Source organism: Branchiostoma floridae, chromosome 3 (assembly GCF_000003815.2).
Source record: "Branchiostoma floridae strain S238N-H82 chromosome 3, Bfl_VNyyK, whole genome shotgun sequence".
Classification (NCBI taxonomy): Eukaryota; Metazoa; Chordata; class Leptocardii; order Amphioxiformes; family Branchiostomatidae; genus Branchiostoma; species Branchiostoma floridae.
Window position 1 is genome coordinate 19,380,044 of NC_049981.1, and position 13,947 is coordinate 19,393,990.

General features: G+C 40.9%; 1 protein-coding gene across 1 annotated transcript; it reads right to left on the reverse strand.

Annotated features, from left to right (window-relative positions):
• Window positions 1–7,921: 7,921 nt before the first annotated feature.
• LOC118412420 (prosaposin-like) lies at window positions 7,922–13,432 on the reverse strand. The gene is made up of 8 exons (XM_035815270.1): window positions 13,226–13,432; window positions 11,637–11,716; window positions 11,106–11,231; window positions 10,543–10,648; window positions 10,103–10,140; window positions 9,414–9,491; window positions 8,927–8,989; window positions 7,922–8,683 (listed from the first exon to the last, which is right to left on the reverse strand). Exons 1-8 carry the CDS (start codon window positions 13,275–13,277, stop codon window positions 8,582–8,584), a joined length of 645 nt encoding a protein of 214 aa, XP_035671163.1. The 5' UTR covers window positions 13,278–13,432; the 3' UTR covers window positions 7,922–8,581.
• Window positions 13,433–13,947: the final 515 nt, after the last annotated feature.

Sequence of the window (13,947 nt, forward strand, 5' to 3'; positions counted from 1 at the left end):
ATCGTTTAGTTAAAAAAAAATACCGTCCGTATGATATGAAAATGAGAGAAGACAAAATCATACTAAAGGATCGTGTGTAGGAGGGTGGGTAAAAGTTCCTAAATCTTTCTTCTTTCGATCCAATGACATTATATAGGAATATAAAATATAATGCCCTCCTATATAATGTCCTGGGTCCGTGTTACCTTTGTTCTTCTATCTTCCCAGTGCACTTTCTTCTTTCTTCATAATTTCATTTTCTTCTTGATATGGACTCTCTTTACTTCTTGGATTTTCTTATAATTTCGTTCTTTGTTTCATTTTTTTTCAGCGGAGAATTACTTTACATTATACCCCATTCCGCTATGACAGCAATCTCTCTGCAACCGCAATATTTGACAAACCGCTCCGAGCATTTCATGAAAAAAAAACGCCTTTTAAAACACTTTGTGTCTTTTCAGTAATACTTCTATATTTTGAAAGATATTCCAGTTACACAAATCCAATTTAGATCGCAGCAATATCGCCGTCTAGTAGAATTGAGGCAATAGTTAGGTATTTTTGCTTGTCATTTCCCTCGCGTTTTGTGTTGGTTACATTTACATTTTGTCGTTCACAAGCTTAAAATCTAAAATTCTTATCACAAACAAAACAGTGCATTGTCTGTACTCCCAGGTAAATGACAGTTTTTAACCTGGCCAAACCCCGTCATTATTCCGATCAAACGTCCTTTCATAAACACAAGATATTATATTAGCCAGATACGCAGGAAATGCTCCCGGCTAAAAGGCGAGTCGATTTAACCTATAATCATCGTGAAACGCACAGTGAACGATCTGTCAAAGGGCCAGCGGAACTGGTGGGTGGGGAGGGGGGGCACCCAATGTCCGGAACGATCATGGATCGTAAGTGTGGCTGATTTCCGACCTCAGGAACTCTTCAAGAGTCATAGATATCATGGGACCTTGTTTGACTCTAAGTTAGAAACAGTGTGCAAAGATACTGAGAGGCGAATTAGAAAATGCATACAGTACGTTAACTTGATAGTTCATCTGGATCAGAGTTTTAACTGTGATATCTAACACAAAATACCTCATTCCTCGTCAAAGACTGGAGTTAGACAGTTTGATGCAGAATGTACATGTATATGATGTGCTACGTGAGTTTATCACTTGACAATATGCCCTACACGTCAAAGAGTCCTTTGAGTGGACATGTTTGAAAATTAATGAATATGAAAATATCAGAAATTTGCAAACAAGATATGAAAGAGTATTGAATCAATCGCATCAAATTTTGTTGCAACCATCCCACAGTCATTTGAAAAAGAAGACTATATTATGGGAATATTCGTGGTATCCAACAGTTCTTGACTGCCATTGTAAACAAAAGACGATAGGAACATTTCCTTTATTACAGTACACTACAAGGCGCACCTTTTTTGTCTCCCGCATAATCGTCCGAACTGTAACATACTAATTAATGTTCCGTTTCAACTACCAGTCTGTTGTGCGTCACATTAGGCTCTGATTGGTCTTCTGACAGTTTTTGGCGCCACATGAGAGAAGCGAGAGGACGCTGTACTTATTTACATTACCTCACCTGCATATTTTTCTCATTTCTTAACTTCCTGTTGAAGATCAATGGACCCTATAACAACAACAAAAATTTGACAGATTCAGTGGAACGTCACAAAATGTTCTTAGGTTGCATTTTTTTCACAGAAATAATTGTTTCAACACTATGCATTTCACGTGACGTTCAATCTAGCAATAACTGACATGGTACTAAAAGTAGTATCTCTAATAGATGTCACGAATATTCCGCCTCAATGACCTTAAATATTTACCTCAGGGTCCCAAAATCAGTCCACAGAGAGACAGAAAAGGCGCGCCAAATCCGACGTTCGGGACTTTTAGTATGACATAACACATGTTTTCCTCTGGCGCCATGAAATCTATGTCACCACTCCTCATAACTAATTATGCGTCGCTGCTGTCAATTTGACAATTGTTTTCTGTCCCGACATTGTCGCTGTGTTGTGTTGTGGTCTGCAGAATCTCAGCCCAGTGCCCGTGAAGTGACGGGCCATACCTGCGGTCAGTTCTGGCGCCCAGGTAAAGGGATGGCGCCCAGGTAAGAGGAGAGGTCTGACGTTGACAAATGGACGACAAACATGGAACCTGTGACCCGTGATGACACCGGCGACACCTCGACTGAGAGCACACTTAGCACAAACATCCATAACCCACGGGTACGGTCCACCCTGCACAGCAAACTACATCCACTGTATAACAGGGTCAAGGATATCTGCTGGGGTCGTCCCAGTGCCGGGACAATCATAAAAAGTCACACGATTTACTATGTGCAGCTTTTTAGTACTTTTAAGCGATATAGTAGCTGTTTAATACTTAGCTGTATTAAGAGCCATCTGCACCAAAGTTTATCGCCAGAGCGACTTTCGTAAGGTCTACTACCACTATACGTACAAGCAAACAAGTGTTGCACATATGTTCTTCGATGTAACGTTAACATTATTCAACGATGACGTTCTACCAAGGAGATTAGAGACTGACTTACATCTTACGAAAGCTCTATGGTCTTACTGAAAATCGGAAATATAGAATATATTGTACCTCTTTTAAAATATGGTTTAAGAATCTGCAGATAGACTTTCTGAATGTCATAAATATTAGAAATGAAACAATAGCGAGAATATCAAGTATTCCTCAGAACGATAGAAATCCCAAACCTCCTGTGCGTCCATGCAAGGCAAATATACGTCTCCATGGTAACGTGTCACGTGACACAAGCGTTCACGCCACCGGAACATTCTAATCATCCCGTGCGATGTCTTGTAAGAAACTGTCTCCAGTTAATTATGCGGTCTGCACCGTGGAAGGAAAGCTCTGTTACATATCATATCATTGTCATCAGTCGTCTGGGGGTCTGTGAGTTGTCAGTCGGTGGAGAAGGCTTGTCATTGAGCATGTATGCTATGTAGGTATATACTACATGAAATATACATTGTACTATATATTCCCTCAGTTTAGGCAATGAGCAACACCGAACATTTATATTCTCCATGCATTTTGACAAGCCAAGGACATTCTATATGTAATCCTTGGCTTGCCAAAACACATGAAGAAACCAAGGACAAGGACACTATATCCTTGGTTTCTTCAAGTTCTTGAAACCGACTATAGCTAAACCAATACAATTCTACAGTTTCACCATTACCAAGAAGCGAGGAGAATCTGAGCTCATATGCTAGATTATGATACTGGAACTAACACGTGTATATTTTGTCTTTGTTGTGACCTGAACTAAACATATACACTAAATGCCTTCATTCATGGAATAGTCCTGAAACAAACTGTGATCTCGTAGTCTTCTCTGGACCCCTTATCTGCACGGGATGGGATACATCAAAAGATACAACCCATATTCACTCCAACATGCCCTGCCTGTGCCACGGTCAACTTTACTAGTGACAAGTTTTGAAAACAAGAGATCGTAAACATATTCAATCTTGTTTTCTTGAAACATGTTTCGAACTGAATACACAGTTTGTTGTAGTTCACCTTGTGACGTGTAGGTCGGCCAGTTTTTGTAACTTGGTAACTAAGATATCTTTACATGTAGGCCTTGCTCTGAGCCCTTCCCCTTTAACGTGCTCGAGGTGCCCCAGAACAAGAGAACCCCACTTTACAAAAATGTACGTCACTTCCGAAAAGCAGGTGCAGTCCCTACAGAGATGACCTTCCTAGGATTGAACCGGGGTCTCCCAGTTGCCAACTAACTGGAACCAAGAGCTCAACTGTGAGGCCGCTACCATTGAGCTACAGCCATACGACACGTAGCGGCTTTTCAAATGAGGCAAAGTTGTCCTGCCTGTAGCGGCTTAAAATGCCCAGGTACGAGCATAACCTGAGAAATATGTCCGCTGTGTTTACAAGTGTCAAACAAATGTCAACACCTGTGATTAGTGTTTTTAGAGTGGTGCTTTTCTTGGAATGAGAAATATTCCACAATGTTAGGTAAACAATAATGATGGCGCGGTCACCTTTGTCCGATGGCGATGACTTCTTTCACTTACAAATCATTTGAAGACTATATTTTTTTTTAGTTTAGTCAGTTTTTGAGATGATATTATAGTCTGTTTCAAATATTCGGGTAGGTTCAGCAAGCAACTACATAACGTTACTTGGAGTACAGTAATCACCAGTTCGAACTAAGCATCGGGAAGAACAGCAAACTATTCGACGTCATCACTTTCGCACTGCATCCTCTTCCTCAAGGCCGCCCAGCTGGCCTCGAGTAATTATCGAGTGGGCAGAAGTTAGCACAAACGTCGTGCTATGTTTACAGCTGGAGGATATTTATATGAATTCATCCTTAACCAAAGGGGTTTACCGCACCTTCAGCATACAAGCTAAAGACAAGACTTCCGATAAGGCTCGGTTGGGCTTTTCCAGCCCTGTTACTCAGAACAATACCTGCTTAAGACGGGCGCTGGGGCTAAAGTAAGGTCATCATCGACGTCATCACATGTCGGCGTAATGGCGTATGCTAGACCAAGGACCTAGAGGTACTGGGTCGTATCCCCTGACTGACCTTGTTCCCTTGTGAAAGGCGGTTTTCCTCACTCCACCCAGGTGTAATATTGGTACCTAACTTCGGTTGGGGAGGTGAAAGGGAGTGGGAGGAGAGGGATGGGCTAGGTAAAGCGGATAACGACCGCTGTCCTCAAGCTATGTGAATACCTTTGCCTTTACTTGGAAGGTCATAACGATTCCTCTACACGTGGTATTAATCATTTGGCAAATTCTTGCATTGAATTTGAGATAAGTTTAATTTCATCTGAAAATATAGAAAATTAATTTTCTTCGAGATTTCAAAGGAGCAATATGTTTGGCAAACTCTATTCGCAGAAATAGATTTTAGATGTGTTTGTGGTCGTTTGTGGTTGTTTATGGTCGTTTGTGGTGTTTCGGCAGACCGGTTTTCTTCATGCAAATTGTCACCGACAATAAGAAACATTGTGCGATGATTGCAGAGAAGTCAGGTAAATATATGCCCACTGTCTCCTATACTGTCCGCTTTACAGCAACCAACGCGAAGTCTTAGCCATCACTGTCCAGCAGCTCACACCAATCGTCTAAAGAAGTATACGTTAACCATTTAAGTTAGTTATGTGTATTCTATGAGAAGTGTAAATGTATATGTATGTGTTAGCACCCAATATCAGCAAAGCTGACTGGGTTTGCCATGTATTACATTGTCTGCAATTTTAATAAATCTAAATGCTGAATCAAAATGGAAAAGCTGCGTCTGCAGATGTAACGTTGGCCACAAGAGGGCGCAGCTCAGTCCTGAGGTGACTAGTTCCAATACATGTACTACCGATACGTAACACCCATGCGACCACTTAACGTTTCTCATCCACATAATCTAATAACAGCTCCATATCCTTCATATCCTTTAATTTTCCTCACATGCAAGTTGTCCCTGTGCTGTTTACGTCATTTCTAAATCACTTAGCCTTTAAACATAGAGCACAAAACATAAAGAGCGATTAGACAGATTATTTTTAGACCATATTTAAAGATGGGCTTTCAGAAGTCACGTCATGCACGTACACATGGATTATGTAACCGTGTTCCTTGAATAGAATGAATCTGTTTTTGGATGCAGTTCAATAAAACCAAAGGCGTTGAACACCTGAGGTGTATTCGGAAAAGGGAGAGAAGATAGAACACAATCGATGCCTGAAGACAAAAATTGAAAAATGCTTAATTAGGTCGTGTTTTTTTTGTTTGTTTCTCAATTTGCGTCCTTTGAGACCAATGACCGGTAATACCCTGTTTGGAAAATCCATTATCCACGTGGTACTGTTCGGCAACCTAAGCATTATTATGGAGTTACAAGTGGCAGTATTCTGGATAAGGCAATGATATTGACACAGCGATATGAAATCTTTGCTCCATGCATTTTGTCATGGAATGGAACAGAGTTGCTTCATTTTATTACGTAGAAATGTGCCAGGAATGACTTTTACAGCCCTGAACCAGAATGATATTAGGTTGCCTTTAACATCCGTTACGAACGGATCATACAGAATTTAGTGGTGACCGTCTCTAGAAAATAATCATTTCATAAAACAGCTCTCATTTCATTCTTAGCAGAATATTTCGCAGTTTCCAACCAAGACTAAATTGGAAACAGATAAGTATATCAATCGTTTCACTGAGCCGCAAAACAAGATGTCGAACCTAAAAACAACATGTATCTAATGATTAAGTGAACCAGTTCATGATTTTGTTACAGAAGATAGGTTGTAATGAAATCTTTTAAGTCTTAATGTTTATATAATGTGCAAAAGACCCCTTATTTCGTTTCCATGGTAACGCAAACGGCAGCAAGACAATGCGGTGCAGGTGTGCGTCCAAATCTGAGGAGATTTATATCCACACCTGGCCGGAAGAAAAACAACATAATAATCGCCTTTTGAAGTGGGTAAAAAGGGGGTTACAAAATTCTTCAACCCTATTACAACGGAGATTTCTTTTCCAGTTATTTGCTCTTTCCACGAAACAGCATTTTTAGAGGGCGACGAAACGCAATGTATTGGGTTTTACCTTCAATGGTTGCTTCGATGCATGGATGCATGCTTGGTGCTTGGTTTGGTTCAACACGACCGCATGCAACTGCTATAACTGTATGTTCGGAAATACCATTGCATTGTGGTTTCGGACTTCAATATCCTGGAAAATGGCCATATAACATCTATTCCACAAGATTGCACAAGAAAAAAAAAAGATTTTATCAAGAAAGCGACCGAAAATCGAAATAAATAATACTATGTAGTGAGGTTATATCATGATGTACACTCAGATATACGCCTTCGGATCCGAAAGTCCCTGGTTCGAAACCGAGAGTGGATTTTTTTTCTTTTTGAATATTGAAGATAATATATAAATATTCTATTTATTTATTGATATTATATTTTTATGTATCATTTTCTATTTATTCTAGTATTCATTTCATATATGCAAGGCCTTTGTCTTATGAACAGGACTTCATAGATTCCAAACCCGGCATTCGAATTTTTCTGTTCATGGTAATGGAAATACCGTGCAGCGGCTCCTATGCGCGGTAAGATGATTCTCGCAAAACACTCGCCACTAAACTACTATTCATGATGTAAACAGAGGCTCTTGATGTTGTTTGCATGAAACTCCATCAAAAACAGCGATCCTTTCTTACAGTAGCAAATGCTCCATTGTTCAGTATCGACTTCATTCAGAAGTTTTCAGACAACACGGATGTGGAAAGTCACACATCGCTCGACACAAAAGTATGGAAATTTTCATGAATATTAGCAAAATTATCCAGGAAAACAAGGAAGAAATGTTGTAAATGCGGAAACCAGTATAATAGAGATGAGGTAGCTGTTAATTGGTTTGGATATTTGCTTGACATTTGGTAGTCAATTTAGATAGAATCTTGTCACAGTGCTGATGGTGCTTTTTCAAGTGTACATAAGTACCTGAGTATATTGATAGATTTTATAATGAACTTATTGTACATCTAAAATAAAGTTGTAAGCCAAGACCAGCTATTAAACAGTACTCCTTTCCAAAATAACAATTTTTCTTATAGACGCAACAGCCCTTGAGTGAACAGATTTTACTTCAAGAAAAAGACAGTTCACACTCATAAACGTAGACGAAACGCCAGCTTTTTTTAAAAGCACTTGTTTTATTCTTCTTGACCTTTGTGCTGTGTGTGTGGCAAAGACTTCGCTCGTTTTCAGCGCCACCTAGCGACTTGATTATCACAAGAAAACTGCTGCTGTAAGTATGGCGATAGAGCGATCCTAACTCCACAATTTAGCAGTTAGAGAACCAATGAGAGCTATGGCGGATCGACTAACACATCTAAGTCAATAGCTGTATCCATCTTTATTTACCCAAACAGAGTCATTTTGAATGTTCATCAATTGTCTATTTGAGGAGACAGTATCCAGTTGTTTAGACAATTGGAGAAAGAGAGACTAAAAACTACTTCAACGCACGTTTGTATGTACTTTCGACAGCGAATTCTGAACTTCAGTTTCAGATTATATGTAACTTTAGATATTGCTTCTGATTAGCTTTAGCCATGCCAGTTATATCGTGGGGTTTAGGTTACAGTGAGCAAGTCTCTCTAAGGTTCTGTCTTTTTTAAAATCTTCTCGCTATCATCATCGCTAGCTATAGCCACCCAATCCCATTGGCTTTCTGATTACCTTCACCAAGAAGGTTATGTTTTCGGTGTTTGTTTGTCTGTATGTGTGCCTCTGTGCGTGTGTTTCTGGAAAGCATAGTCCTAGAAGTTGTCGATGGATCATTATGGTATTCGGTAGGTGGGCAGAGATCGGGACAACGAAAGTTGAATGAATGGACCTACTAACGGCTTTCTATTGGGTACTAAAGCGAAACTTCCGGATTTCATATCTGGTGTTCTGGACATGCTAAGGTTGTGATCTGTGTGTGGTATATAGCTCTTGTTGATAAGTGTGTTACTCTCTCGTATTATGAAGGTGTCTTTAATTGTTCTATTGGCACGCCTTGAGGAAGGTGCAGGCGACTTGCGGATCCAGGATCTGGTCCAGAATCTTCACGACGTCGGGGTACTTCTCGTCCACCATCGTCTGACACTGGGAACCAAACATGGAGAAGGAATCACTCTTTTGAAAGCCGTATAGAATATAGCGGATAACAAGGTTCTTTACCTCAGGGATATAGTGACTGGTTCTAGTTCGCACAGCGGCCCAAACGTAAAATATTGCAATACTACAGTCTAGGCTTATCGTCTAGAATATAAGTAAATTCCAGTGTTAGATATGGCATACAGGGTGACTGGTGTAGTTTATATGGAGAAATATAGCTTTAAGACGTACCTCGCCCTGTACTATCACCGGCAGGCGCGCACAGAAGTCATCCATGAAGCCCTTAATGTACCACTGTAACGAATGGAGGAATGAAAACCTTTGTTGTGCATATATAACTATATGGATAAAGTTTTCGTTTTGTCTTCTTAATTTTCATTCTTTGTGTTTTTCTTTAATTTATTGCTTGGCTTTTTCTTACAATTTCGTTATTTGATTTACTTTTTATTTCAGCGGAGCATACCGTGCGTTATTCTCCCCGATTCGAGCAGCGACTTCGCGGCAACCTTACTGCGACCTAATTACTTTGACGCTCAATAAATGTCAGTGATAAAACATATTAAAAGACAGCGCCTTTTTGGGGTTGTTGTCATATCTTTACATCTTGAATAATATTCAAAGTATGAAACCAAGGGTTAAATGGCTCCAATTTAGGTCTCAGGTCGCAGCGCGATCGCCGTCGAGTGGAAATGTGACTTGAATGGATGTAGGATCCCACCTGATAGCTGTCCGCCTCGTCCTTCACAGCGGTGACCAGCATCTCACACAGGTGGCACTCAATCGTCACATTCGTGCCCTGCCAGACATATGGGTATTTATTATAACATTCCGAAAGCACATGCATTAAACATCGTGAAACGCCGTTACAGCGTGTACAAACTACCGCCTATAATATACACCAAGCAATACAGTCCTTCCCTCCTATGTAAAAATACCGATCTCACAAGGTATTGCCAAAAATGAATTCCCCAGGTATGCGTTCTTTAGAATATTTGCAACTCATTCGCAGTACTATACTAACTGCTCCGTTCCTAAGACGTCGCAAAAAATTGAAGTCATCTCAAACCCGTTTAACTCATCTGCACATTGAGCTGCAAGTTCTTTCCTCAGGGCTAATTGCAACATGTAATATTATTGAAAAAAAGTATCAAGACAATGCAAGATAGCGATGGCCACATAATATGAAACAAGGGACTACCGCTATTATAATAAGAACTTTTATGAAATACAGCCTAAGTTTTCGATGTTATTTATTTTGGAAAGAGTCGAAGACAAAGTGTCTCTCTGAAGTTTTTTTTTCTGCAATGAGAAGGTTTTGTAAAGCCATCGTATATAAGGTTTGTCCCATTGTTGTTGATACATTAAGTAAATTGGTACGTACTAGAGAAAATATCGTTGCTAACTCACCTTGAAGTCGTTGCTGTGTTTTCTTGCCAGTGCACTTCCTATGTGAGATAGATTAAAAAGATTTCTGTTCAACACAATCTCTCCCTATCGGAGGCTGATTGGGTCTCCTCCCCTAGAGACTTGGCCAGTGGAATGGCTTCCAGAAGCTTGATCTAGTCAGGCTATTATGAGTTCAGTAGTTCTACCAGTAAAGCTAAAGTTGCGCATACATCAGTGAGATGTGCCGGGCCCAGCGCCCATCTCCGTTTCATAGCACTGGGGCCACACATGCAAGCACTGCAGCAGAGGGACAGTCTGCTGATAATTTCATGACAATCCATCCGTAGCTTATTGATGTATGTTGCTAAGCCACATACATATACAAACACTACAAAAACATATCCTTCTTGGGGAAGGTAAAGAAATCACAATCTCTTCATAAAAAGTGTCTCTGGCCTGACCTGAAGCGTCACAGATCCCCAGGTCCTGACAGACTGCGGCCGGTTCCAGCTTTTCAAGCAGGTATGCCATGAACATTGGGCCTACGTTGTCAAGAGCGCTCAAACACTGCAGTGAATGACATGCATTTCTATAAGAAACGCTGAAAATTGACAAATGCAAATGCAAAACAACTTTATGCACAAGTACCATGATGTATTTGTACATTGAACATATTCAAAAGATCATCCTTGAATAAATTTTTATATGCGGCATGATGCGTACGTACTTGCTTCAGCTGATTTGAACTTCCCAATGTAATACAATGTACTTCTCGAAAATCATGACTACAGCAGGTCCACATCACGCGATATCAAACAATGTCCCGCTCTAATACCTTACAAAGCCGCTAGGGGGCCATTACCAAACTTGACCTTCGTTTTCTCGACCCCTTACCCACCAACCAAATATCACCGAGATCCATCCAAGGTTCCTCGAGTTATACTGTTCAAACATATACAGACAGACCAACACATCGAAAACATAACCTTCTTGCCAAAGGCAATGACGCTAGCTATAGGCTCACCTGGGAGCTTTCTGCTGTAGGCAGGAGCATGCATGCCTTCTCCAGCAGTTTCATTATGAACTGCTGGGTGTCGCTTTTGCCAAGCTCCGCTCGCACCGCTTCCCCTAAACTCAGGCACTCCAGACACTGAGACAAAATGTGTGAAGAAACAGTAAACTCATAGACTATTATTGTTATGATACAAACCAACAAGATCTGAATTATCACTTTTCTCTGCTTGAATTAGAAGGGAAGTTACATGTAATGATATACGACAAAACCGACTTAACTTTTGGCGTATTTTGCATTGAAATAGGTGTATGTGTGTTTTGTGGATATGGCATAAAAAGAATGTAAGATGACGTATTCCGCATCACCCTTTCATGTTACCTGCCATTAGGCTTTGGTTAAGAATGTGCAATAACCTTGTTACCATATTGTTTTATAGCAACTACTGAGAGATAAACTGTGGTCCAAAACATCAAGGAACATTCACAAATGCCACATGTGCACTTTTGGACATTACACGCTCCATTTCTGTTGACACCTTACCTTCTTCAAATCCTGCACTTCGTTAGTATGGATGGAGAAGGCTTGTTTGCTGATCTCCCTGTGTGGCACCTGCGCAGATGCTACAAACAGAAACCTCATCAATAGGCAAGAACTTGCTAGGCCGTGAACGCTAACTATGGCGACTTAGACCCCGTTCACACTCAAAAAAATGAAGCGGCTTCAACGTGGAAGCCGCTTGATCCGGATCGTTTTCTTGAGTGTGAACGCTCCAAGCGGCTTGGATTGTCACCGATCCGGCTCGTTTGCAATCCATCCCTGGGAGGTAGTTTGAGACACTTGTGAACAAGCCGCTTGGCTGAAATCGCGAGTGTGAACGCAACTCGGGATAGATTCTATGCAAATTTCCGATTTGCCCCCTGTTGGAGGCTATATATCCAGGTATCGGGAGCAGGAACACACGCCACATTGACAGGTTTGCTCACGTTACTGATTTTTGTGCCCAATGATAATGTCTGGAAAGACAAAAAAAACCCTGTAGGGTCAAGGCAAGTGGAATGGGAAGCAAACAAAGCTTTTTTTTATCACGCGAAGACAGAGGAAACACAGCAAGCTAAAAAAAATCACAAAAAACAAGCATATCTTTGAACAGCTTTCTCTCTGGATCATGATGTAAGACTATTAAGAGTGGGTTTGAGAAAACCTACAAACAATGTTGTAAAAAAGTACCTGAAGTCCAAGTACGGAATTGTGTGCGATTAATCGGATTGTCTGAAATGAGTGTGAACGTAATTTTTTTGAAGCGGCTTGCACGTTGAAGCGGCTTCCACGTTGAAGCCGCTTCATTTTTTTGAGTGTGAACGGGGTCTTAGACGTGAACGGGTACGTATCTGATAAAAGCTAACACACGAGCTCGTGGCATAATGCCCCCCATTCCACAAGTTGTGGCGACCTCGCTGTGACTGCGCTGCGACCGAGCTAGTTGCCAAATCGCCCAGCCAGTTTCATAGATTTAAAACAAATGAATGGCTCTACGCTATATGTGTTTTGTTGTGTTTTCAGTCAGATTTTTTAAACTTTTGCTTGACATTACAATGTCAAGGGTTACGCAAATACACTTTAGGTCGCTGGAGGGTCGCAGCGCGATCGTACTCTAGCACGATGTAGGCTTGGGCTCCCTAGCCTGGTATCAAGCCTTATCATAGCTCCCGAATTCTTCTGTCCTCTCCGCCAATGTGCAGCCTGGAGAGGACAAAAGAGACTCGGGAGGTATAATGCGACTGGATACCAGGCTATAGGCCTCCGGGTTATTACTTGTGCGATTATTCAAGTCTGTATAACTTCCGCATTGACATTTTTTGGTTTATATAAAGTTTGTGAGAAATACGTTGTCTTTAACTTTGAGTTGTCATTGTGTTTAACAATGTTTCGACCGCATGTAACATATGCTTGGGGCCTACCATTCGTAAAATATAGTATTGTGCAGCATACCGTGCTATTATATGCTTAATATATGCAGAATACCACGTAACCTGTGACATTATGTAAAGCATGGGGGTAAAAAAATGTAGCTCACAAAGTTTTGCAATCTAACTGTGCCTATGTCAACCCCAGACTAGTTCCCCACTTACCACAGAGTCCCAGCACACAGAGAAGAACACACACAACAGGCCACCGGTACATCTCCTCTCTATACACAGCAGCTATAAATTACACTAAAAACTGCGACAGACGAAGAAGCAGTATCTACAGCTAGTAGACTCTGCGCGACTTCCTGTTGTTGGGAGCGAAGTTGTACAAAGGTCGACGATACACTACCTCTGTGTCTTGTGACCCGTGACTGTGTGCGGAACGTGATAAGAATGATCTTTGGACTTACAGAAATAAACAGCTGCTTCGTGTGATGTCAGCAGGTCTGCTTGTCAATGATTGGTGTATCAAACGTTTACTGTTTACTTTGAAATGCGCACAATCATGCCATCATTCCACTGCAATGTAGATGGCGATCGCGCGGCGATTTCACCGCGACCTAAACTAGATTCGTGTAACCCCTGTCTTCATCGTTTCTCCTTCTTTCAATAAATCCCTTTTCTTCTCTCCTTCTTCCACACACATTTCTCGTTTTCCATGTTGATTTGATTATATGGATGACATCATCTGGGAACCCCAATTCTGATGCGAGCGTGCAAATAAAAAGAATGATTGTCAAAACAAAGTTGCCTTCAACATGAAATCTAAGTGGTCAAGAAGGTTGAACATATGACTGAACACACAACGACCGATTGAGTCTTCACTAAGTTCATTCTTTCACATCTCCTCCTTTGACATTGGAATCAACATTTGACATTCTACG

Bases quoted from the DNA above. Each gene is read 5' to 3' on its own strand.
- LOC118412420 (XM_035815270.1), bottom strand. From the start codon at position 13,277: ATGTACCGGTGGCCTGTTGTGTGTGTTCTTCTCTGTGTGCTGGGACTC. The intron at 10,649-11,105 runs GTGAGCCTATAG...CATTCACTGCAG, and splicing joins CTACAGCAGAAAGCTCCCAG to TGTTTGAGCGCTCTTGACAA. The intron at 8,684-8,926 runs GTACGTCTTAAA...TTTGGTTCCCAG, and splicing joins CGGTGATAGTACAGGGCGAG to TGTCAGACGATGGTGGACGA.